Raw genomic sequence first — 19,441 nt, 5'->3', positions numbered from 1 at the left:
CCCCACCCTTCCTCTCCTCTCCACTCACAAAGCAGGAAACTGTTTCCACTGAGTCATTTCACTGGGGAGAGAGGTGAGGTTTGGCCCCCTCCCAAAGAACAAACAGGGCTAGTCCCCCAGAGCCATCAGGTTCCCAAGTTATGTCACAGGCACTGGTCATGTACACATTTGCTTTGTGCCTCCACAGTCCCTCTTGGCTTTCCTCGGCTCTTGCTGGCTGCCTAGCAGCATAACTGTCCCTTCTAGACCCACAGTCCAGTTCAGGGGGCATAGTAAGACCGCAGTCTCCCCATCTGCAGAGGCTGGCCCCAATGGAGTTCTTTAACTAGATTGGAGAGGAACAATTCTGCAAGAGAGACAATTCCCACCCACCCCAATGCCATTTCTCCTTTTCCCCGCCACATTACTCTGCCAAGTTCTTATCCCTTCTGTACACAGCCTCAAAAGATTACACTGATGTAAAGTGTCCGGGAGTTAGCAGTGAGGTCAGCAAACAGCCTAACTCTGTGTAAAATTGGTTCATTGTGAAAGGAAATGCTCACAGCTTGAGGAGAAGAGCATTTCCCTTTCTTTTTCCCCATCTCCAAATTATATAAAACCATGGTACTGCTGTTAGTTGAGACCAGAAAGAATCCCCCTGTGGTCTGAGAGTGGCCAACCACATCAAGCCCTGATCATCAAAATGTCAGTATTAAAAGTTTAACCCTTGCCTTCTTAAATTGAGTAAGTAATACTCTGCATATTTTTAGTAAATATGGAAAGTTATGGGAATTCTTCAGAGAATAAGGGTATAGACCACTGCGCCACTCAGTCTCTTCAGAAAAAAAACTGACAAACACACTGTCTGCAACAGAGATTCCTGGCATTTGTCACAGTTTGAGCCACAAAGATGTCAGATATTTGCCAATGGTTTCCTCAGATGGATTGGAATCTACATCCTTTACATTACATTCTTGTTTGTTTGTGGTATATCTTAACATACAAAATATGTGTAGTGGGAGCCTGAGAGGGGAGCAAACTGACCAAGGTGTCCCAAATATTATAAAATTAAAAAGAATTTTATTCTGAGCTGCTTCTCTAGGCTGTTCAGATTAAAAATAATAAAGAACATCTGTAAGTCATGGCTTTAGCAGCGGAGTTTTATTTTCAGTAATAGAAGCTTAATGGCTCACATTTTAAACCTGTGTTTTCTTTTGGAGCAGAAAGAAAAGCTTTCTAGTGGGACCTCTGAATATTTTGCTGAATCTACTGAAAACAAAAAGTGTAAAATTCCTCCGACTCGACAGATAAAGCAAGACATCTTGCAAAAGATGTACGTCTACCTCTTCTTTTTTTCCTATTTGTAAGATGTCAAATATATGATTTGACAATGAGTAATGCAGTCTGGCATACATAGTGAAATGTTAAGTAATGTGCACCCTTTTCTGTATATATAGGATTACTGTAGGCTAGTAAACATAGACAGGCAACTGACTATGAATAAGCATATAAAAACACCCATTCTCATTTTATAGAATACCAGATAGAGCCCTTACAACCCACTTGTGTCCCTCGTAGCAACAGGCAGAGCCAACATGCTTCCTCTAAAGAAAATTTGAGCCAAAACAAATACATGTGATGTTTGAATCTGGTGGAAAACATTTTTTAAAAAGATTCACAACCCCACCCCTCCTTGTGTGTATGAGTCTGCAATATACAGATGGGAAAGAGGGTCGGGGCAAAAGTTTTTTTAAGCCTGCTTTGTGCTCCCCCATTCCTGGGCCAGCTGTGTGTCAGACTGGTCCTCTGGTGCAAGTTAGAGAATCCAGTGGCCCTAAAGGGTTATTACAGCACCTGGGGATCAATGGATTGCAGTGAGTCCTGGCAACACCCCTTTAGCCCTAGTCACATCCCCTGTGCTGGCTACAGAGAGGGGATTAGGATGGGAGCCGCTATGCTGGCTCTACATCACTGGAAGGTTCCCCATTTCTGAACTGATCCTCCCAGGGCAGGATATACTAGCTTTAGAGCTGTTTTGCATCAGCAGAACAGCAGAAAGCAGTTTCAGCAAGGGAGAAGCTGTGCTGAGATCTTAGACTTTAAATCCTACGTATGCAGCTGCTGTACTTCTGCATCATGTTAATCTTCCAACCTGTGTGAAGTTTAGATTTGTGTGTAACCTGTGCAATTGAACAGTGTTTATGTACTGACACTCCATCAGGTCTCTTGTAATTCCATTTTCCTTTAATATCTTTTGGAATATCATCCACTTATTTTACCGAAGTCGTCCTCCAGATGAACAGGCTTGATATCAGCGGGGTAGTGGTTAAATTTTAGTAATACTTTGAAATGTACCAGGAGAAATTCCAGAGAAACATTCTAAATTAGATTAGAAACTAACTCTCCCTCTTTCTCTGCATGTTGTACATATGTATGTATGTGTATGGTTTGAAACCATATAGTCACATTTTGAAGCACTTCTTTATCTAGCCAGTTTGGGAAGGAATTCAATACACTTATGCAGTATTGACCCCTAACATCTGTAATAAATCTAAAGTTCTGCCTGTTAGAATAAAATTTGAACTCCTTCACAGCTTAGTCATTAATAATTAGGATTCCCCTAGTGCAGTGGAAAATCAGATGGATAGTGCTTGATACTATCCACACTAGACAAACATTATTGTCAAGATGATACACAGACCAGCTTTTTCCAAATTCAGAATGGGGTTGCCCTAGCAGTCTTTCAGAATTTGTAAAAAGGGCTGTAAAAATCAGTAACAATTCTTTATTAAACAAAACAAAATACTTTTTTATTACAGTGTGAAAAGGACAGAAACAAGGAACAGTGACATGAGCAAACCTCAAACCAGCAAGGACACAATGCAAGTGTATCTTGGCTCAGGGGACTCGGAGATAGGGAGCAGGAAGAAGGAACATCAAGCTCCTTCCGATCCTCAGTCTGAAGTAAAATGTAGGAGTATAGGACAACCAAAGGATTGCATGAATACAGCTGAGAGCAACTCGGAGCTTCCTGCCTTAGAACTGGAAAATCATGTTAATCAGACACAGCCAGATGATGCTAGCAGCCAGCAAACACTTCACTCCGCAGAGTGGTTAAAGATGAGACTTCTAAGCAGTAACCCTCCATGTAGCTGTGAGTCAGCACTGCCAGGTCCAAAAGAAAGTCAAAGAATGACTAAAACACAGAATCAACAAAAGAGTTGTGGTTCAGAGGAAGGGTTAGACCATTGCAAGAAAGTATCTTCTGAACAGGGTCATTTAATCCCCAGAGACGTAGAAAGGAAAAAGAGCAACTCTGATTGTTTAGAACCATCTTCGGAGGAAAAGTCCCTACTGAATCCCAAGTTGTTTTCTAAGCAAGACTTGGCAAAAGCCATGTCTGATGAAGAGTCACTTACTTTGGGAAAAATTCCCCCAAGACCTGTTTTCATAAAAAATAATATACCAGTAATACAGACAAACCAAAATGAGCCAGCCGCAACCACTGAAGAATTATCCCTGATGCCGCTATCCTCTTATTTAAAATTTAACTTCAAACCTTCAGAGAAACTTATCCAAAAAAGAAAGCAAGAGGGAGAAGATGGGCCCAGAAAGTTAAAACTACGGAGACTTAAGAAGTAATGATGTATTAAATATTACCAAGGTGAAATCAGTTGTGCAACCAAACTTGTATTCAATGGACCGACATATATGGTGAGTTTTTAGGAAGCAGTTCTAAATAAAGAGAAGTGATCAAAATACTGAATGTTAAACATAGTGTCCATGTTGCTAAACTTTCTAACAATAAAATGTTAATATTTAAAGCTAGACATTCTATAGGGACGTGTTTTGATTCTACTAATAAATCAGCATCTGGACATCTGATGACAAAAAATGCTATAGTAACTTCCACTATAGTCAGTTAACTGGTACAGATTCTCCATTTTTCTGCAGACTACTAAACTCACCATTTTATTCATTGGTACAAGCTCATCATTTAGTCTTTTGGGGGGAAAATACTTGGTTAATTCATTTGGTCTTTGGAACCTTGTCAAGCAAATAAATACTCACGAAAAAGTACCCTAGTATAGGGCTCTCATCTAAAATATTTTCAAGTAAGACCGTAGCCAGATTAAAAACTGATATGTGCAACAGTCATTTAGGGCCTGGTTTTTCAGCAGGGACTCAACATAAATGCACACACTTTTCTCGTGCTAGCTATGCACACGGGTGGTAGAATTTTCACATGCATACTTCATTGAGAGAAATGAAGTTTGTATGTGCAAAGCCCATCACCTTCAGGTGCAGGAGTTATTGTTGGGGTAAGTGCATGCACACACATTAAAAATCAAACATTATCTGTACTTGAGGGCCACTTACTAAAGCTTCCTTTTGTGTATTTGGGTTTAAGCTAAATCTGTAGTATTTGACTATTACCAATATGGCATTGGAGTTAGTTCCTAATGTCACATCTTTTCTAATATTGCTTTTATGACTTGTGTACTTCATTTTGTGTACCAATTAACTCATTATTTGTAGTTTTCTTCCTAAAATGGATACAATAAAATGGCAAGAAATTTCATTTTTGGTCAGTCTTAAAATCAATATGGCCACTGAAACTACAGTATATGGAGTCAGTCTCACAAACTCCTACTACTTGGCACAGAGCTTACTAATAGGAGTGCCACCATGTACTTCAGTTTGAATATATGTGGCTTCAAGTGTTGCACTTAGTAATCTAAGTGTTGGCAGGTTGGGCCTTAGATGATAGCAGTCATCTTAACAGTTGAGAGTAGGACACTGTCAACTTGAACGGCACTTTTGTACCCACAGTTAGAGCCCTGCGTGGATACAATTTTATAACCACGGATACAGATATGTGCGGATATAAATCGGTATCCGCAGAACCGCAGCGCTGTCCTGGGAACTGCAGTGGTGAAAGGAGCAGAACGTGTGGGGCCACTGCTCCCAGGAGCCAGCGCCCTGCCGATGGTAGTTCCTCCATGCAGCTGTACTGCCCGCAACCCCGCCCCCAGCCCTGACCCCAGCCCTTCCACACAGCTGTCTGCGTCTCCTGTCTGGGAGCATGCGCACTGCTTGAACACAAGAGCATGACCAGGGACAGCTGCTGGTAAGCCTGATGCCCGCCACAGTGGGTGGGGCTGCGGGCGGTACAGCCGTGCCAGAGGAGCTGTTGGTGTGGGGCACTGGCTCCTGGGAGCGGCAGCCCCACGTTCTGCTCCTTTCACCACTGCGGTTCCCAGGAGAGCCCTGCGGTTCCGCAGATACCGATTTATATCCGCGGTTATCCACATCCGCGGATATAAATTTGTATCCACACAGGGCTCTACCCACAGTTGTTACAAGTAACCCCTCTGATTACTATGAATGTGAAAGAGATTAAAGAAAGAGACATTTTCTTCATTTTTTTTTTCAGTTTGGTGACTTTGACAGCACTTTTGTATAGTCCGTTTCACAGCATGCCTGTTGATGCTCACCCATCCCCAGTCTATGCAAGAGGACATTTACGAGTAACAGGAGCAGCAAAGCTGACAGTGAAGAGGTATCAGGCAGAAGTGTAGATGGAGGAAGGGTGGACATGTTTAGTGCCATCCCACAAGATCATTTTAGATATCAGGAGGGAAACAGAAATCATTTGCATATTTATTAAGTGATTTAAATGAAGTATTGGGGCATTATTTAAAAGGTGCTCTGTCAGAAAACTGATTTAAAAATATAAAAAATATTCCATTATCAGTGTCATATTAAAGTATCAATACAAATATTTTAGACATTTAGTATATTGCTGCGTGCATGGTCTATGTGAAATAGTTGAGTAGTATAGAGACTGAGACAAGGAAAGGTTATAAGCACGTGTTCCACCTGAGTTCTCAATTTCCATTATTTCCAATTTGCTTGTGCCTGGATCCCTTTTGCTGTGAGCTTTCCAATACATTCTAGGTTGTAGCACAATTAGGGTGTTAACAACAGGAGAAGTTCAGATGATAATCCGTTAACATGCATTGACTTGAGTATGGAAAATCACTTGAATTTCTTCTTTCCTGTTTATCCCTTTCTGCCTATTAAGAAATCCTATGCATGGTTCATCAAGACTGGCAAACTCATTGATTACAGCTGTAATAAACACTAACATGTTTGAGCAAGCAGGGCTCAAATTTCCCATTGTTATATTTTCTTAAATGCTTTAAAGCCTTTTTTCACAAAGGGGGGAAAAAGCATAAAGTCAATTAATTCAAGAAGTTCTGGAAAGCAAAATCTGATGGCATACAGTGTGTATCATCATGTATTATTATTAGTCGGTATTACAGTTCAAAGTTATGGTTACATTTTCAGTTGAAACACTCCCTTTAATTTAGTTTTCATCTTAATTGAATAAGATAGAATGCATATACTTTTAAAGCAGTTATTCAGGCAAGAAATTATCCAGTGGTGAGACTTTCCAAAGCACCTTGCTACAGCATAATCCTCAATTACTCCTGGAGCCTCAGCTGGCACTGCTGTGCATAATCACCATTTTTCATCTGTGTAAGGTAAGACTACCATGAATGATTCACTCAGGTGTGGGCAGCTCTTGCTGAAGTTTTTCATGCCTCTATAACCATCTGTTGCCATACACTCTTGCTACCTTTGTCCTTCTGATCTTGGCTGTCCTGAATCTTTAGGTTTTTCTGATGCACTCTCCAACCACATACAGCTCATTGAGAAAAGGTTATGATCCAGGATCATGCTGGTCAATGGTGTTGAGTGATATCCTGAGCTAGGCTTAGGAACAGAAAAATGTAAGAAATGTTTTTCGTGGTAAACAGATTATGAGCTAGCAGCGTGGATTCTTGGGACCCTAATTTTCCAGAAAATTTGCTTCAGAACATGTTTAGTATACTTCCAGGTAAAGGTAATATTAAGGACTCAGTTGTATTCTGCAGTGATGATGAACCACTTTGCATGAAATAATAAATACTTTCTGTGATATGGGGGCATACCCTCTTTTTTAAAGTGGGACTTCAAATCACTGTGAGAACTGAAAAAATTGAAGGGCATAATTTGCTAGAAATTTCTACTGCCAGCACAGCTGGCAGAGATCTGTCAAGAGAGGTCCAGGGAAAGGTTAAGGCTGTGAGAAACTGACTGGCCAACCCCAGGAAATGCAAAAATCATGCTTAAAAAATATGTATTTGTTGTAAAGAATGAGACCTCCTTGCCCTAAAAATGTATCATCCAGGAAACTTTTAACTGCTGTGATTTCTTGAATACACACATAATAAAGCAGTTCTTTCAAAGTTTGGTAATCTGTAATGTCTGAAAACTATCCTTTTTGTGTTTTTAACATTAAAGCTGTTCAAATTTTAAACTTAGTAAATGTCTTAGATCAAAGGCTGGCTTGGCCTTTACAAGTTTTATGTATGAAGAGAAAGCTGCTAAAATAAGTTCACTTTTGGTCAATGGTAGTCTGCAGGAATATTATACAGCTATCAGAGGTCTTATCATAGGAGTAATAAATCATGTGCTAGTTCTGGTTAGTCTACATGTCAGAAGTCACATTTCTGTATATCAAGGATCAGACTAACTATGTATTTGTGTGTGTTTGTAATTGTACAGCACCCATTTCAGTTGTTTTTCTTGGCTCATAGTAACTGCAAGAAAATCATTTATTTTGTTTCCACCAAAAGAACAGAATCGGCAGAAAACTCCACTTGTCACTATCTGTGGCTCTGCTAAAGGAAACTTGTGCTCAAGTGAGCTGTGCAAAGTAAACTGCCCAATAAGACTGACTCCTCAAGTAAGTTGCCTTCCCAGTAAGAAATCTGCATGTCGATTATATGAGTTGAGTACTAGCAGATTTTTGATGTTTACATCTCATGGGCTTTTGAATGGCATATGACACATCCCGCTGAATAGGACAAAGGTGTTGGGATGGGTTGATTGTTTTTTGTGTTTCTAGGGGAAGTCAAAAAGGAACTAGATAAATTCATGGAGGATAGGTCCATCAATGGCTATTAGCCAGGATGGGCAGGGATGGTGTCCTTAGCCTCTGATTGCAAAAGCTGGGAACAGGCGGCAGGGGATGGATCACTTGGCAATTACCTGTTCTGTTCATACCCTCTAGGGCACCTGGCATTGGCCACTGTCAGAAGAGAGGATACTGGGCTAGATGGACCTTTGGTCTGACCCAGTATGGCCGTTCTAAGATGGGCTGAAGTAAAAATAGTATGTAAAAGGATAGATTTTTTTTTTTTGTGTTGATCAGAAAGCACTTTACAGAGGAGGACAAAGATCAGTTTTTCCATTGAATACAGGAGCAAAGTGACTTGCCCAAAGTGACAGAGCAATTCAGTGTTAGAAGTGGGAGCAGAATCCAATCCAGTGCACTTTCCAGTGGACCCTGCATTCTGGCAAGTGCCTTTAAGCCTTTAACAGCTTGACACATTTATTTGATGGACCTCCAGCATTCTGGGTGAGGCCACTCAGAATCTGTGATTTTTCCCCAGGGAAAAGACGAACACCTTGTTGGGACTTTTTTTTTTTCCCCTTTCCCCTTCTGTTAGGGAATTGCTTTTTGGGACTGATGGCTTTGTCCACCTCCTAATTTGGAAAATTCTGTAGAGGGGAGATTGACATGGACCTTCCTCGTTATGATCTAAGTCTCCCCTGACCTAGATGAGAGGTTGAGGAGGAAGAGATTCTGCCCCCATCCCCAGCAATGACAGGGAACCCTGGAATATCATCAGTCTATGTTTGGGAGGATCCTGCTCCTCATTTTAGGGGGAGGAGCCAATATGGCCTGTTCCATCTTCACAGGGAGAAAGGGGTGGATGTGGAAGAGCCTTGTTCACAGGATGGGGTGGAGACCAGTCCTCATTCATCTGTATGAGAATTCCCAGGCTTCATGGCATAAATAAAAGCTTTAGGCTGTGCCCCTGACCTGGTCCCACAGGGCTTCCTGTGGTACAAGACTAAAGCAGGGGCTCTGCCTGTGAGGCTAGGTGCGCAGCATAGCAGGGCTCCAGAGCGGTGGTCTGTAGGAGGAAAGAGCAGCTGCCAGCTTCCCTCTGAGGCTGCAGTGAGAGGAGAAGCACCTTTCCATGATGGAAAGAGAGAGCCATGCTAACCACACCTGCCATTGTGAAACACTGGCTGCCTGAGCAGAGGTGGCAGTGAACAGTGTCCACCTAAGCCACACTGACAAGCCAGCTGGGGGAAAGCCCTTGGCCACTGTTGCAGAGAGTTCTTGATACCTTGTCAGAAGTCCAGGGAGCTGTCGCCAGCTAGTGGAGTGGGCTGCAGCTTTACCTCACCCTTTACCATTGGGGCCCTAATGCTTAGAGTGGCTAACTAGCATCAAAGGCACCCAGCCAACACCAAGAGGGCTCAACTGGGTGACAGGTGAGAAGCTGCATGATGCTACCTCTAAGGAGAAGTGGGCAGAGTTACCCTGTAGTGGCAGGGAGCTGCTTCATGAGCAAATACTAGCTCTTGCCATGCACATGCTTCAGTAAGTACAAGAGCAAGTGCTGTTGGTATGCCATCTAATGAAGGAAGATACGCATCACCCCACTGAAGGTGTTTGCAAGCTGCCATTGAGCCTGCTTATTCACTTTAGAGTTGCTAGACAATGGTATTGCTATAAGTTTACAACATCAAGTGCAATTTGCATACATTAACAGTGGGGAAATAATTGCTCACAGAAGAAAGTACCTTTCCCCACCCCTTGGAGACAAGAATCTTAGAATTAAAGGTTATTTAATACATTGAATGGTTTTAGAAATGCCTGCCTCTATATAAGCTGGACAGTATTTTCCGTATTAAGGGGCAGTGACTTTGCTGTATTCAGTGCAAGTGTAAACAAACCAGTTTATAGGTTCATCTGGTTGCAGCTACAGCTCCACTGATGCAGAGCAATGGAGAATAATTTGTTTTATAAAGTTTGTATTTTTAATAGTTGTATTTTTAAAAACTAACTCAGGCAGCAGACTTGTTTCAATGCTGAGCTGAATAAGCATAAACATACTCCAGCAGCAGGAGGCTGCTCCTGACCAAAACTGTGTATTTGCCCAGCCCAATACACTGGCAAAGTAACTTCCACAAAAAAAATAAATAAATGTGGGCTTTACTTTTGCCATGTGAAAAAAGCTTCTGCGTCCCTATTTATTTTTACAATAGAAGAGACCAGCTCCCCCCCTCCTGGCTGTATCATGTTCTGAATTCACCACTGTAAATTGTGTTGCTACCACTTAGTCACAATGAGCATATAGTGCAAGGTTTCTCTATGGCAACCTCCCATAATTTGATTATCTGGTTATGAATAAGAAGCATCCTCTGCTCAGAGATGGTATTACAGATACATGAAGTCCAGTCTTTTATATTAGACTGAAAAATGGGCCCTTTGTTTAGCAAATGTCCCACCTAGACCGTATAAAACTTTCCCTCTTTAGTTACATGGTAGGTTTCGTACAAAACACTTGACTGACACTCATTAAGCCTAGAAACTTTCATTATGTTGCATTTAGATTTTGCTCAGCCTAGATCTTAAAAAAGAACTTGTTACCTCTTGTGAAATAGTTTGAACCTGTAGACATGGCCATTAAATGGATGTTATTTGAGACAAGCAGAGGCAGAACCTAATGCAAAGTGCTAACCCAGTTTTTGGTTTAAAAAGGAGAAAGTGGGATTAAAACTGCTATTCTTAGTCACACTGGGAGTCTACTGGCCTACTCACAGGAGGCAAACATTTAATTGTAGTTGTTAAATTAGTAAAGGCAAGTTCCTGGCTTACCTTAGGTCCAAAATCTTCAGTGGCGCTGCTTTGCGGTAAGATGGCTAACCCCATTAAACATACAGATGTTAACTGAAAAAACCAATCCTAGCTCAAAGTACTTAGTTACTCAACTTCAGATTGCTGTGCAAGAGGGCTGCCAGTTCCCTTTAAGCAGTTTTAAAAAGAGCTCTGTTTGTGGAAGTGGATGTGGCCTAGACAAATGAATTGCACTAAATATTCTGGTTTTTTAGTGCTGCTGGGAACTCACCACAAGCTTTGCAGAGGTGGTGGCAGGCTGCTCCATAGCTCATCTTATTGACTTCCATTCGGTAAGTAGCAAATTGACAATTCTCTGGTGTTGCAATGAGTCAGTAATGTGACATGTGATTGTGAAGACTAGAGCACTTTCAAGTTGGTTATACAGTGACAAGCTAGAAAGTTTACTTTGTGAATGGAAAAAAGTTGTACTTTAAATGATCTAAGGCAGAAAGTTAAGTTTTGAGTGTTGCCAGTGTTTCTAGATATTTTTTGTTTCAATGAGATCCTATTAGAAATTCCTTGCGTAATACTAGAATTTTACAGTTTATATTGAGTTCTCTTTCAGATAAGAAATCCCTCTGACATTGTAAGATAATGAGCCTGGTCCTGCAGTGTCTGCACTTTACACTAGTGCAGTCTAGGTCTAACACTAGCAGAATGAGGGTTGCAGTGTCTTACACCTTTGCTCTGAGTGTGATTACACTAGGCCAGGGCAAATCAGGCTCAACATTACCACAAGGTTTCCATGGTAAATATCAGAAAAAAATAGGTCCTCTCAGCTACCCCTCTAACCACTACACCAGCATAAAAACTCAAGTAACTACTGATTTTGGTAGAATTCATCCCGTTTTATGCCATCAGCAATGGAGCCAGTCAAACAAGAGTAATGCAAATAGGGCTGCTGCCTTTATGGACACTCACTGCCCAACACCACATGTAAGCAAGTGTAATTCCTTATGGAGTACTTGTTGCTTCAAAAACAGCGGTTGTGCTTTCTGGAAACGAAGGAGCAAGATGAGAATTTTTGCGGCGCTTTACCTGCCCAGGTTTGAATCTGGCTGAGCTGTTCCATGGCCCATGTGAAGTGAACTTGTGGTGCAAGCCCAACTGCTTACATCACAGCCCGCCATTGCCGACGCCGAAGAGAGCCCAAGGCTATGATGGGCACGCCTCTCTTCACCCCCTTCAGGGAGTCTCACAACTGCAGTGCATGAAAGCTTACAACACAGTAGACTTAAGCAGCCTAGGCCTGATTTAAAGCCCACTGAAAACCAGTGGGAGTCTTTCTATAGATTTCAGTAGTGTTTGGATCAGGCCCTTGAGTACATAGCTCATCTATCCTCTCTCTCACTAGCTTATCACTGGCCATCACTATTGACTAATAAACCTTTGGGGTGACAAAGCTAGCGGGAAGTGCCTCACTGAAGCTTAATAACCGCCACGCTGTTTCATGTTTTCATACAAAAAGTTTAATAAATATTACTTTTTACGATTTATTGCCAGGAACAAAAACACATCAAAGATGCATTTTCATGTTCATATAACACTAATATCACAAGGTATCTTCATGATCTCACTGGTTAACCAATGAGACTACTAGGTTTATAAGCCTTTTTGATCTTAACATTGTAATAGCACTTCGATTTCCTCACTTGTTAAGGCGGGCAGTGTAATCTATGGCAAATCTACACAGTGATCTTACTGGACATTCTACTGTTCAAGTATTCAACAACTAGCTTATTAGAATACTCCCTAAATGCAGTAGATTACAAAAAAAATCAAATCTACAAGTGGTTCAGTATTACAATATTCATGGTGAAAAAAATCAGAATTTACAAAATGAGATTGCTGTGCTTCCAACTTCACACGCTAATTTGATATTTTAATTAATTACATGCAACCACTCACATTTCATCTACATAAGAGTTATAGCTCATTTTTGTTCCCTTAAACTGCTTTGTAGCAGATTATCTGCCTGTCACTCTTTTTCAAGTCTAAAGCAGCAAAAAAAATAAAAAAATTAAAAAAAATATTGTTCTAATCTAAACTGCCTCAGTCAGTACTTACAAATAGTCTTAAAGTGATACTATGGAAGGTGTTTGAAACATTTGACATTGTACAAAAAACAAAACCGTATCAAGGCATGAAAGCCTGTCCTATTGTTAAAAATAAACTATTTTTAGAACACCTTAATTTTGGCATATAGGCAACATGTAACAAGAAAATAAATTCAAAATAAAGAAGCCACAAGCTTACAATGCTATCAAAAACCTTCAACTCTAAACATACATATAAATAAAAAGGAATGATATTTAAGGCTCTTGATTATTAAGTTAATAAATCAAATATACACAGTGATTAATAAAAAAGAATTATTTACATATCTATACAAACTTCTACTTTTAACACATTTCCCTCTTTAAATTCTTCATTTACCAGCAACTGCTGACATCAAGTCCCCTCCCACCCCAACAAAAATACAATAAAAAAATAAATAAACTTATTTTTTGATAGTTGCTGTGGTTCTGAGCTGCAAAGGCACTTTCAAATACAGAACTAGTTGTACGTCACCATAAAACCAATATACAAAAAACTCAGATTCAATAAATAAATAAAATGTATTTTCTATAAATGTATAAATCAGGACACATCTGGCAAAAAGAAAGTTGACACTAAAGAGGACCTAATAAGGCTATGCAATACCTTATGAAACATTTCCATGATGTATCAGCTACAGCTGAATTTACATTAGGGCACTTTTGACTAGTTTTGCATAGATGTGAAATGCAGCACTTGGTATTCCAGCCAACCACAGCAACTATCATTGCCAGTGTAAGCCAGCTTGTCAAAACTTAAATTAACACAGGGATTCTAAGTAAATAATAGCCTTAGACTCAAATATTACACAACAGTTTAAGAACTACAAGCTCTGAGTGCCTTATAATGATATTGAAAGGCCCTGCATGGCAGCACCCGCTGTCTGCTATACAATGTACTCCATCCTATTTAAACTTTGTGCACTTTCCAAGTCTCTGTTGTCTTGTTTGTTTGTCCAGTTCGGGTGTTTTGTCGGAGTGCTATTGGGGGGCTTTTCATCTCTGTCTACCAGCGTATACGCTGGCTGTTTGGCAAAGCGGCTCTTCGGCTGGTGCTTGTCCATGTCGTCTTCCTCCACCTCCGAGTTGTGTGTCCTTATTTTGGCGATTTTGGAGTTCTTGTTTTCATAGTCTTTGATGGGGACCGTGTTCGCGCCGTGTTTCTCAATGGGGTTCTTGATCTGATTCAGCTGCTCCCGCACGTTGTTTGTGGTGTTGTCATCAGATGCCGTATGAGTGTGGCTGCTCTGCTTTCTGCGTTTCCGAATGCACCAGAAGAAGGCAGTTACCAGGCAACAGATCCAAGCTACTGTTAAAACAGAGCTCAATAATGGCACCAAGAAATCTGGAAGACAGACGTGAGACCAATTAACCTCACCTCAACATTTCAGTTGAGACTCTCCCCCACAAAAATACCCTCTATACATAAGCCTTCTTTATAGAAAGAGGGTGGCTGGAGACAATCTCTTCTTAAACAAGAAACTAAGTTCTTAGTGAGTGCTAAATTCACTTGAGTGCTGCTGACAAATAGCCCAGATCACAGTGGTAATGCAAGCTTCCCTGCACTGCCCTGCCAAAGACCCTAGCCTGGATGGAACATCTCTTGGCCTGAGGGTAATTTGCTCCATACTCATTGAAATCCTTGGTCTCTCTGCTTAAGGCTGTCAACAAGAATGCCAAATTTCTGAAGGGTTTGTCATGGAGCAGGACTGTCCACTAGGATCTTGACTGAGACTACCCAATTCATTCCGTGTGGGGACAGTAACAGCCATCACATAGCAATACTTGTCACTATCAAAAGCCAGCAAATGGCACCTGGGTATTTTTTCCTTCCTTCTCCATGGTGCAGGCCATTTGGGAAAAAGAGGGTAAAAAGGTGACAAGGGGATGACTTTAATGGCACTATTTTAGAGGAAAAGTCAAATCTCTTTTAGGACAGTTTGGCAGAAACTTCAAGGCCAAGATTCAAGATTAGAAAGTTAAATAGTTTGAAACATTTGGCCCACTAAAACCAGTGCAAGTTGTATTGTAAGATGAAGCTGCCTCTTTACAAGAGATGAATTTTTGGAGTCTCAATTTAAAACTTACCTGTTTTATTTTTAACTGGTCGCCGCTGTACCCGGACTTCTGCAACGGCAGCAATTAGTGTGTTGTTTCCATCACGCTTACTAACAAGGTCAACAATTTTATCTGTGATTTCTTTGACAGGGTTTTCATCCTTTCCTATATCTTCAGCACTCTAAGACAAAAGGAGTCTAGTTAATATTGGATACCAAAACTATATCATCCATAACCAACCATCGCAAGCAAGCCTCTGCAATCAGTTGAGAGTTTTCCAGAAGGCAAAAGAAAAAGATTCAAAACAAGCTCATCTAGAGGCAGAGATCAATCAGGAAATAGAAGACATGAAGGGATGACTTCTAATTCTAACTGTTTTGCTACCTTAAACTATCAGATGTTAAACTTTCAGGCACATTATGTTACATCTAAAAGTAGGATACCCCTACCACTCTTGGAAGAAACTGCACTTGAAGCCATGGGAAGTGCTGATAAAGCCTAGAATTATGGTTTTCATTAAATCCATGTGTTACACATATCCACAACCTGTTTTTTTGTTTGGTTGTGTTTTTATTTTTATTTATTTATTTATTTTTTTTAAAGAGGGTATCAGAAGTATACTTACAATAGCAACATGGATTTCATTGTGTGCTAGGTGTGAAGGCTCACAGGTAATGTAGATAGAATATTCAACAGAAACATTCTTCAAAATATTCAGATTCCTCAAGTCACTGCAAATGTGCTCAGTGGTAAGACCCTGAAAATACAAAACACACCAAAAAACCAAACACACAAGTGAGAATTTGGACTGGAGGGGCTTCAAGTAGCATCTTCTGAAAAAGCACTGTATCCAAAAAGCAGGAATTAGTAGATACCTAGATATGGCAGAGCTGAAAATCTGTGTATTGGCGACAGGGCAGGGATCAGGATCAATACTGCAGATTTCCATTGAAAGAAGTTAGAAGCTCTCCACAACATTTGACTTGCACAAATGAAATCATTTGTTTTGTGCAATACCACATGGCAGCTTGCTTTCAGTAGTCTGAACAACATTTATATTACTATGTTACTTACTGAGACCATCAGCTCTTTGTTGAAGGTAAAAGTGATGTTGGCACAATTGTCCTGATAGTAAGAGTCCGAATTACATTTGGTCTTTATCGGTTGTTGATTTGAAGGCCAGCATACACCCACTCCAGAACAGGGATGTGTAAAGCAGTGGTCATCCTTAATAGGGACACAGGTGTGGCCAGCTGGGCACTCATGACCTTTGGCAGATATCAAGCAAGGTCTAGGACCACACCAAACCTAGAAAAGAATGAATTTTTATAGCACCGCTGTTTGCGATATAGCTGAAAACAATGCAACCCAGATACAGTAAAAAGCGTACCTTAGAGCATGCGACCTTTCCATTCCAACACTGACAGCTATTGCAGTCATCATCCCATTTAGCGCCATCAGGCATCACTCGCCCACTGTTAATACAAGGCCTTCCTGTAACTGAGAACAGAGATCAAATACAGTTAAGTGTTTTTAAAAACCCAAGAACTTGTCCTGTTGGATTTCTAATCCCTGTGCCCAACTAGTATTTATGAACTTTCACATTCTTAAACATGCTCCTCCTACTAAAAGTTGCTAATATGCAAGTAAACTGGATCTGATACTGTTGCTAGTCACATGCTGCCTGGAATACCTTCTTGGCATCTTGAGCCACTGCGACCAGGTGGGCAGATGCAACGATACCCATTAATTTCATCCACACACGTAGCTCCAAAGGCACAGGGTGATGACTGGCATTCGTTGATATCTGTGGTGGAGGAGAAGTTATATATAGTTATAAACAGTATTCTACATAAACAGGTGTGTGAGAGACACAATCAGCTGTATTGAACGTCTTTGTTTTTCCACAGTTCCCAGGGAGCTAGATTCTGATCTCCATTACCCCAGTTCAGTTCTGAAATAACTCCTAAAGTCACTGGCATTACACTAGATTTACACTATTCTAATGAAGATCAGAACCTGGCACTGCATGGCTATTTTAAGCTCTTTAAGGGGAAGGACACATTCTTTGTTACATAAACAAACCTGCTCACTTTTTCCTCTGACACAGTGCAGGTTAGCCCACATACTAAATACTTTGGCTGATGACCACTTTAAACCCCTTCCAGTTTTATTATTGCTATGAATAAGTCCATTTCCATGGCTATGTTATTAAGATAGGTCAGTGTCCTCTTACCTGTAATTATTAAATTACAGGAAAGTACTTATACCACCACAGGATCTGTAAGTGGATTATTAATTTGCAAGTATTTTAATGAGCATGCTTCCTCCTCAAACAGAAAACTCTGCAGCATAAACATGTTCTAACTGGGAAGATTACGCTGAAGGACAGTCTAACCCCTCTGCTGAACCAAGACACATCCTTGGAAGTATTAGGCATATACTTAACCCAAATGGTTTTCAAGGGAATTTTCTCCTGCCCCCCACAATCTAGAGATCACAAATAGAGTCCTGCGCAGATACAAAATTTGTATCTGCATCCAAGCCGCAAAAATGGTCCACAGATATCTGTGGATTTGCAGGGCTCTAATCATAAATGCCAGATATGGACAAGTGTTGCAGCTGAACTGATTTGCAGAGCAGAGTTAAAACTTTTGATTGTGCAGCACATTTTAAATAAGCATTTGTCAGATCAACAAGAATCATAAAACACTTACTTATCCTGCAGTCTGGACCGGCAAAGCCTGGAGCACATTCACAGCGGTACCAGTTGTCTCCATCAACACAAGTTCCACTGTTGTAACTAAAAAAGGGTCAGACAGGAGAGCTCAGTTCACCAATATGCAAATCACTAGGAGTAATACAAAAAAACAGTTTAACGCAAAAAGATGACGTGAAAAGACACCCAGCTCACATAACTTACCAAGGATGAGGACTGCAATCATTTGTATCTGCAAAGAGAAAGACAGACATGAATATAAAAGCTATGGGCTAGTACAGCACTGCCGTCAGTGAAGATGTGCTGAATTTCCACAGTTCCTGAGCTACATATAGTTAGTTAAACTTTTAAAAAAATATGCTGAAATTCTCTGCTAAATTGATTCCAGGCTCCCACCACAAAATTTGTTAGCTACGCTGGGGAACACATGTACACAGGAAGAAATCCTTGTAAAGAATCTAACAGGAAGAAATGAGTGGAAGCAGACAGGGCTGCTGGTAGAAAAAGAATGTAGGAGAAAACAAGCCGACATCTGTCTCCACTTAGCTCATTTGCAACTTTCTCATGCCCAGGTCAAGGCTCTATCATAGAATGTCATTAAAAACAAAGATTCAGGTGATGCTAAAGCCTACATCAAACAGTTCTCCCTTCTGGTTTCCATCTCAAATCTCAGAGGGCAACAGGATGAGCTAATGTTCTCATCAGGCAACACTTTGGAAGAGCTCAAGCAGAGAGACTTACTCTGAGTGCAAGTAGGTCCTTCCCAGCCCTCTTTGCAGACACAAGTAAAAGAATCTCCACTGACGACACAGGTACCACCATTATGACAGGGATTTGGCAAGCAGCTGCTGTTTCTCGCTGCAACAGAAACAAGAGTTGATAAGGATTTGAAAGCCATCAACTTAAGTGCAGAGGGAGGGAGGGCTTAGCCCCAGATTGAGAGCGTCATCTGCTCCCTGGAGGTTACAAAGCACACTTACCTATATTACAAGTGGCTCCTTCCCATCCGGCAGGGCACATGCACTTGAAAGTGTCCCCCTCATCGTAGCACGTTCCTCCATTATTGCATGTAGCCTCATCGCACTGGCTATCACCTAGGAAGACCAAACCAGCCTTAGTTCCAGTGCTCTCGCAATGCAGGACAGCAAGTGGATGAAGACTTGTTAGATGCTAAGACTTACGGGAGTGGCAAGTTTTTCCTTTCCATCCATTTTTACATTCACAAAAGAAGTCGTTGACCAAATCTCTGCATGTCCCTCCATTGTGGCAAGGGTTTTTACTGCAGTCATTAATATCTGAAAGTATTGAGAGAGAAAATGAGCAAGAAGTGCACAGCATCTTTGGAGACACTTCATGCTTGACAGCGGCACGTTCTAGCCCTGGATTTGGCCCCAAATCTCTGTTGGGGGGATTATCTGCTTGCAGCTCTTAATCTGCGATCACTGATTTATTATGCTTATTCTGTATTGTGTCCCCACAGCTCATTTTGTTTCATGTCAGTAAACCTTTCTCTAGTCCCCCAGCATAAAAGCCACCAGGAACGAGGCCTAATTACACTGTTTGGGTGTCAGTCAAAGGCTAGCAGTTCTTTAGCAGGCTCTCCCCCCGTCTGCTGCCAAGACATGCAAAACACAAGCGCCACATGCAGATAACGAACACAGTTTTGCTACTCTAGCAAGTACATTAATGCTTTCTGCTGGAGACTGTCTACAGGGTTAGACCACCAGAGCCAACTTCTAGTTCCCACTCTGCTGCTAACTTGGGCAAGCCCTTTGT

The 19,441-nt window shown here is 41.0% G+C and overlaps 2 protein-coding genes across 7 annotated transcripts in view; one reads left to right on the top strand and one right to left on the bottom strand.

Annotated features, from left to right (window-relative positions):
- SLX4IP (SLX4 interacting protein) overlaps positions 1-4,844 on the top strand; it is a 130,582-nt gene extending 125,738 nt beyond the window's left edge. For all 5 annotated transcript variants that reach the window (XM_073339608.1, XM_073339609.1, XM_073339610.1 and 2 more), the window contains 2 exons: positions 1,203-1,312; positions 2,799-4,844. In XM_073339608.1, coding sequence (XP_073195709.1) covers positions 1,203-1,312; positions 2,799-3,621 — 933 coding nt within the window. In that variant the 3' untranslated portion in view covers positions 3,622-4,844. The remainder of the gene's footprint in view (positions 1-1,202; positions 1,313-2,798) is intronic.
- Positions 4,845-12,104: 7,260 nt separating this feature from the next.
- Positions 12,105-19,441, bottom strand: part of JAG1 (jagged canonical Notch ligand 1) — a 36,134-nt gene continuing 28,797 nt past the window's right edge. Inside the window, exons 15-25 of one of the 2 annotated variants that reach the window (XM_073339607.1) lie at positions 18,847-18,960; positions 18,646-18,759; positions 18,407-18,523; positions 17,870-17,897; positions 17,664-17,749; positions 16,640-16,753; positions 16,337-16,446; positions 16,021-16,254; positions 15,572-15,703; positions 14,977-15,127; positions 12,105-14,233 (exon numbers count right to left, since the gene is read on the bottom strand). In XM_073339607.1, coding sequence (XP_073195708.1) covers positions 13,776-14,233; positions 14,977-15,127; positions 15,572-15,703; positions 16,021-16,254; positions 16,337-16,446; positions 16,640-16,753; positions 17,664-17,749; positions 17,870-17,897; positions 18,407-18,523; positions 18,646-18,759; positions 18,847-18,960 — 1,658 coding nt within the window. In that variant the 3' untranslated portion in view covers positions 12,105-13,775. The remainder of the gene's footprint in view (positions 14,234-14,976; positions 15,128-15,571; positions 15,704-16,020; positions 16,255-16,336; positions 16,447-16,639; positions 16,754-17,663; positions 17,750-17,869; positions 17,898-18,406; positions 18,524-18,645; positions 18,760-18,846; positions 18,961-19,441) is intronic. The other variant, XM_073339606.1, reaches the window with a different exon arrangement.

The sequence above is a fragment of the Lepidochelys kempii genome, chromosome 3 (assembly GCF_965140265.1).
Source record: "Lepidochelys kempii isolate rLepKem1 chromosome 3, rLepKem1.hap2, whole genome shotgun sequence".
In the NCBI taxonomy this organism is placed as follows: domain Eukaryota; kingdom Metazoa; phylum Chordata; order Testudines; family Cheloniidae; genus Lepidochelys; species Lepidochelys kempii.
The sequence above is the reverse complement of the archived record's forward strand: the minus strand, read 5'-3'. Positions and strand labels throughout refer to the sequence as shown.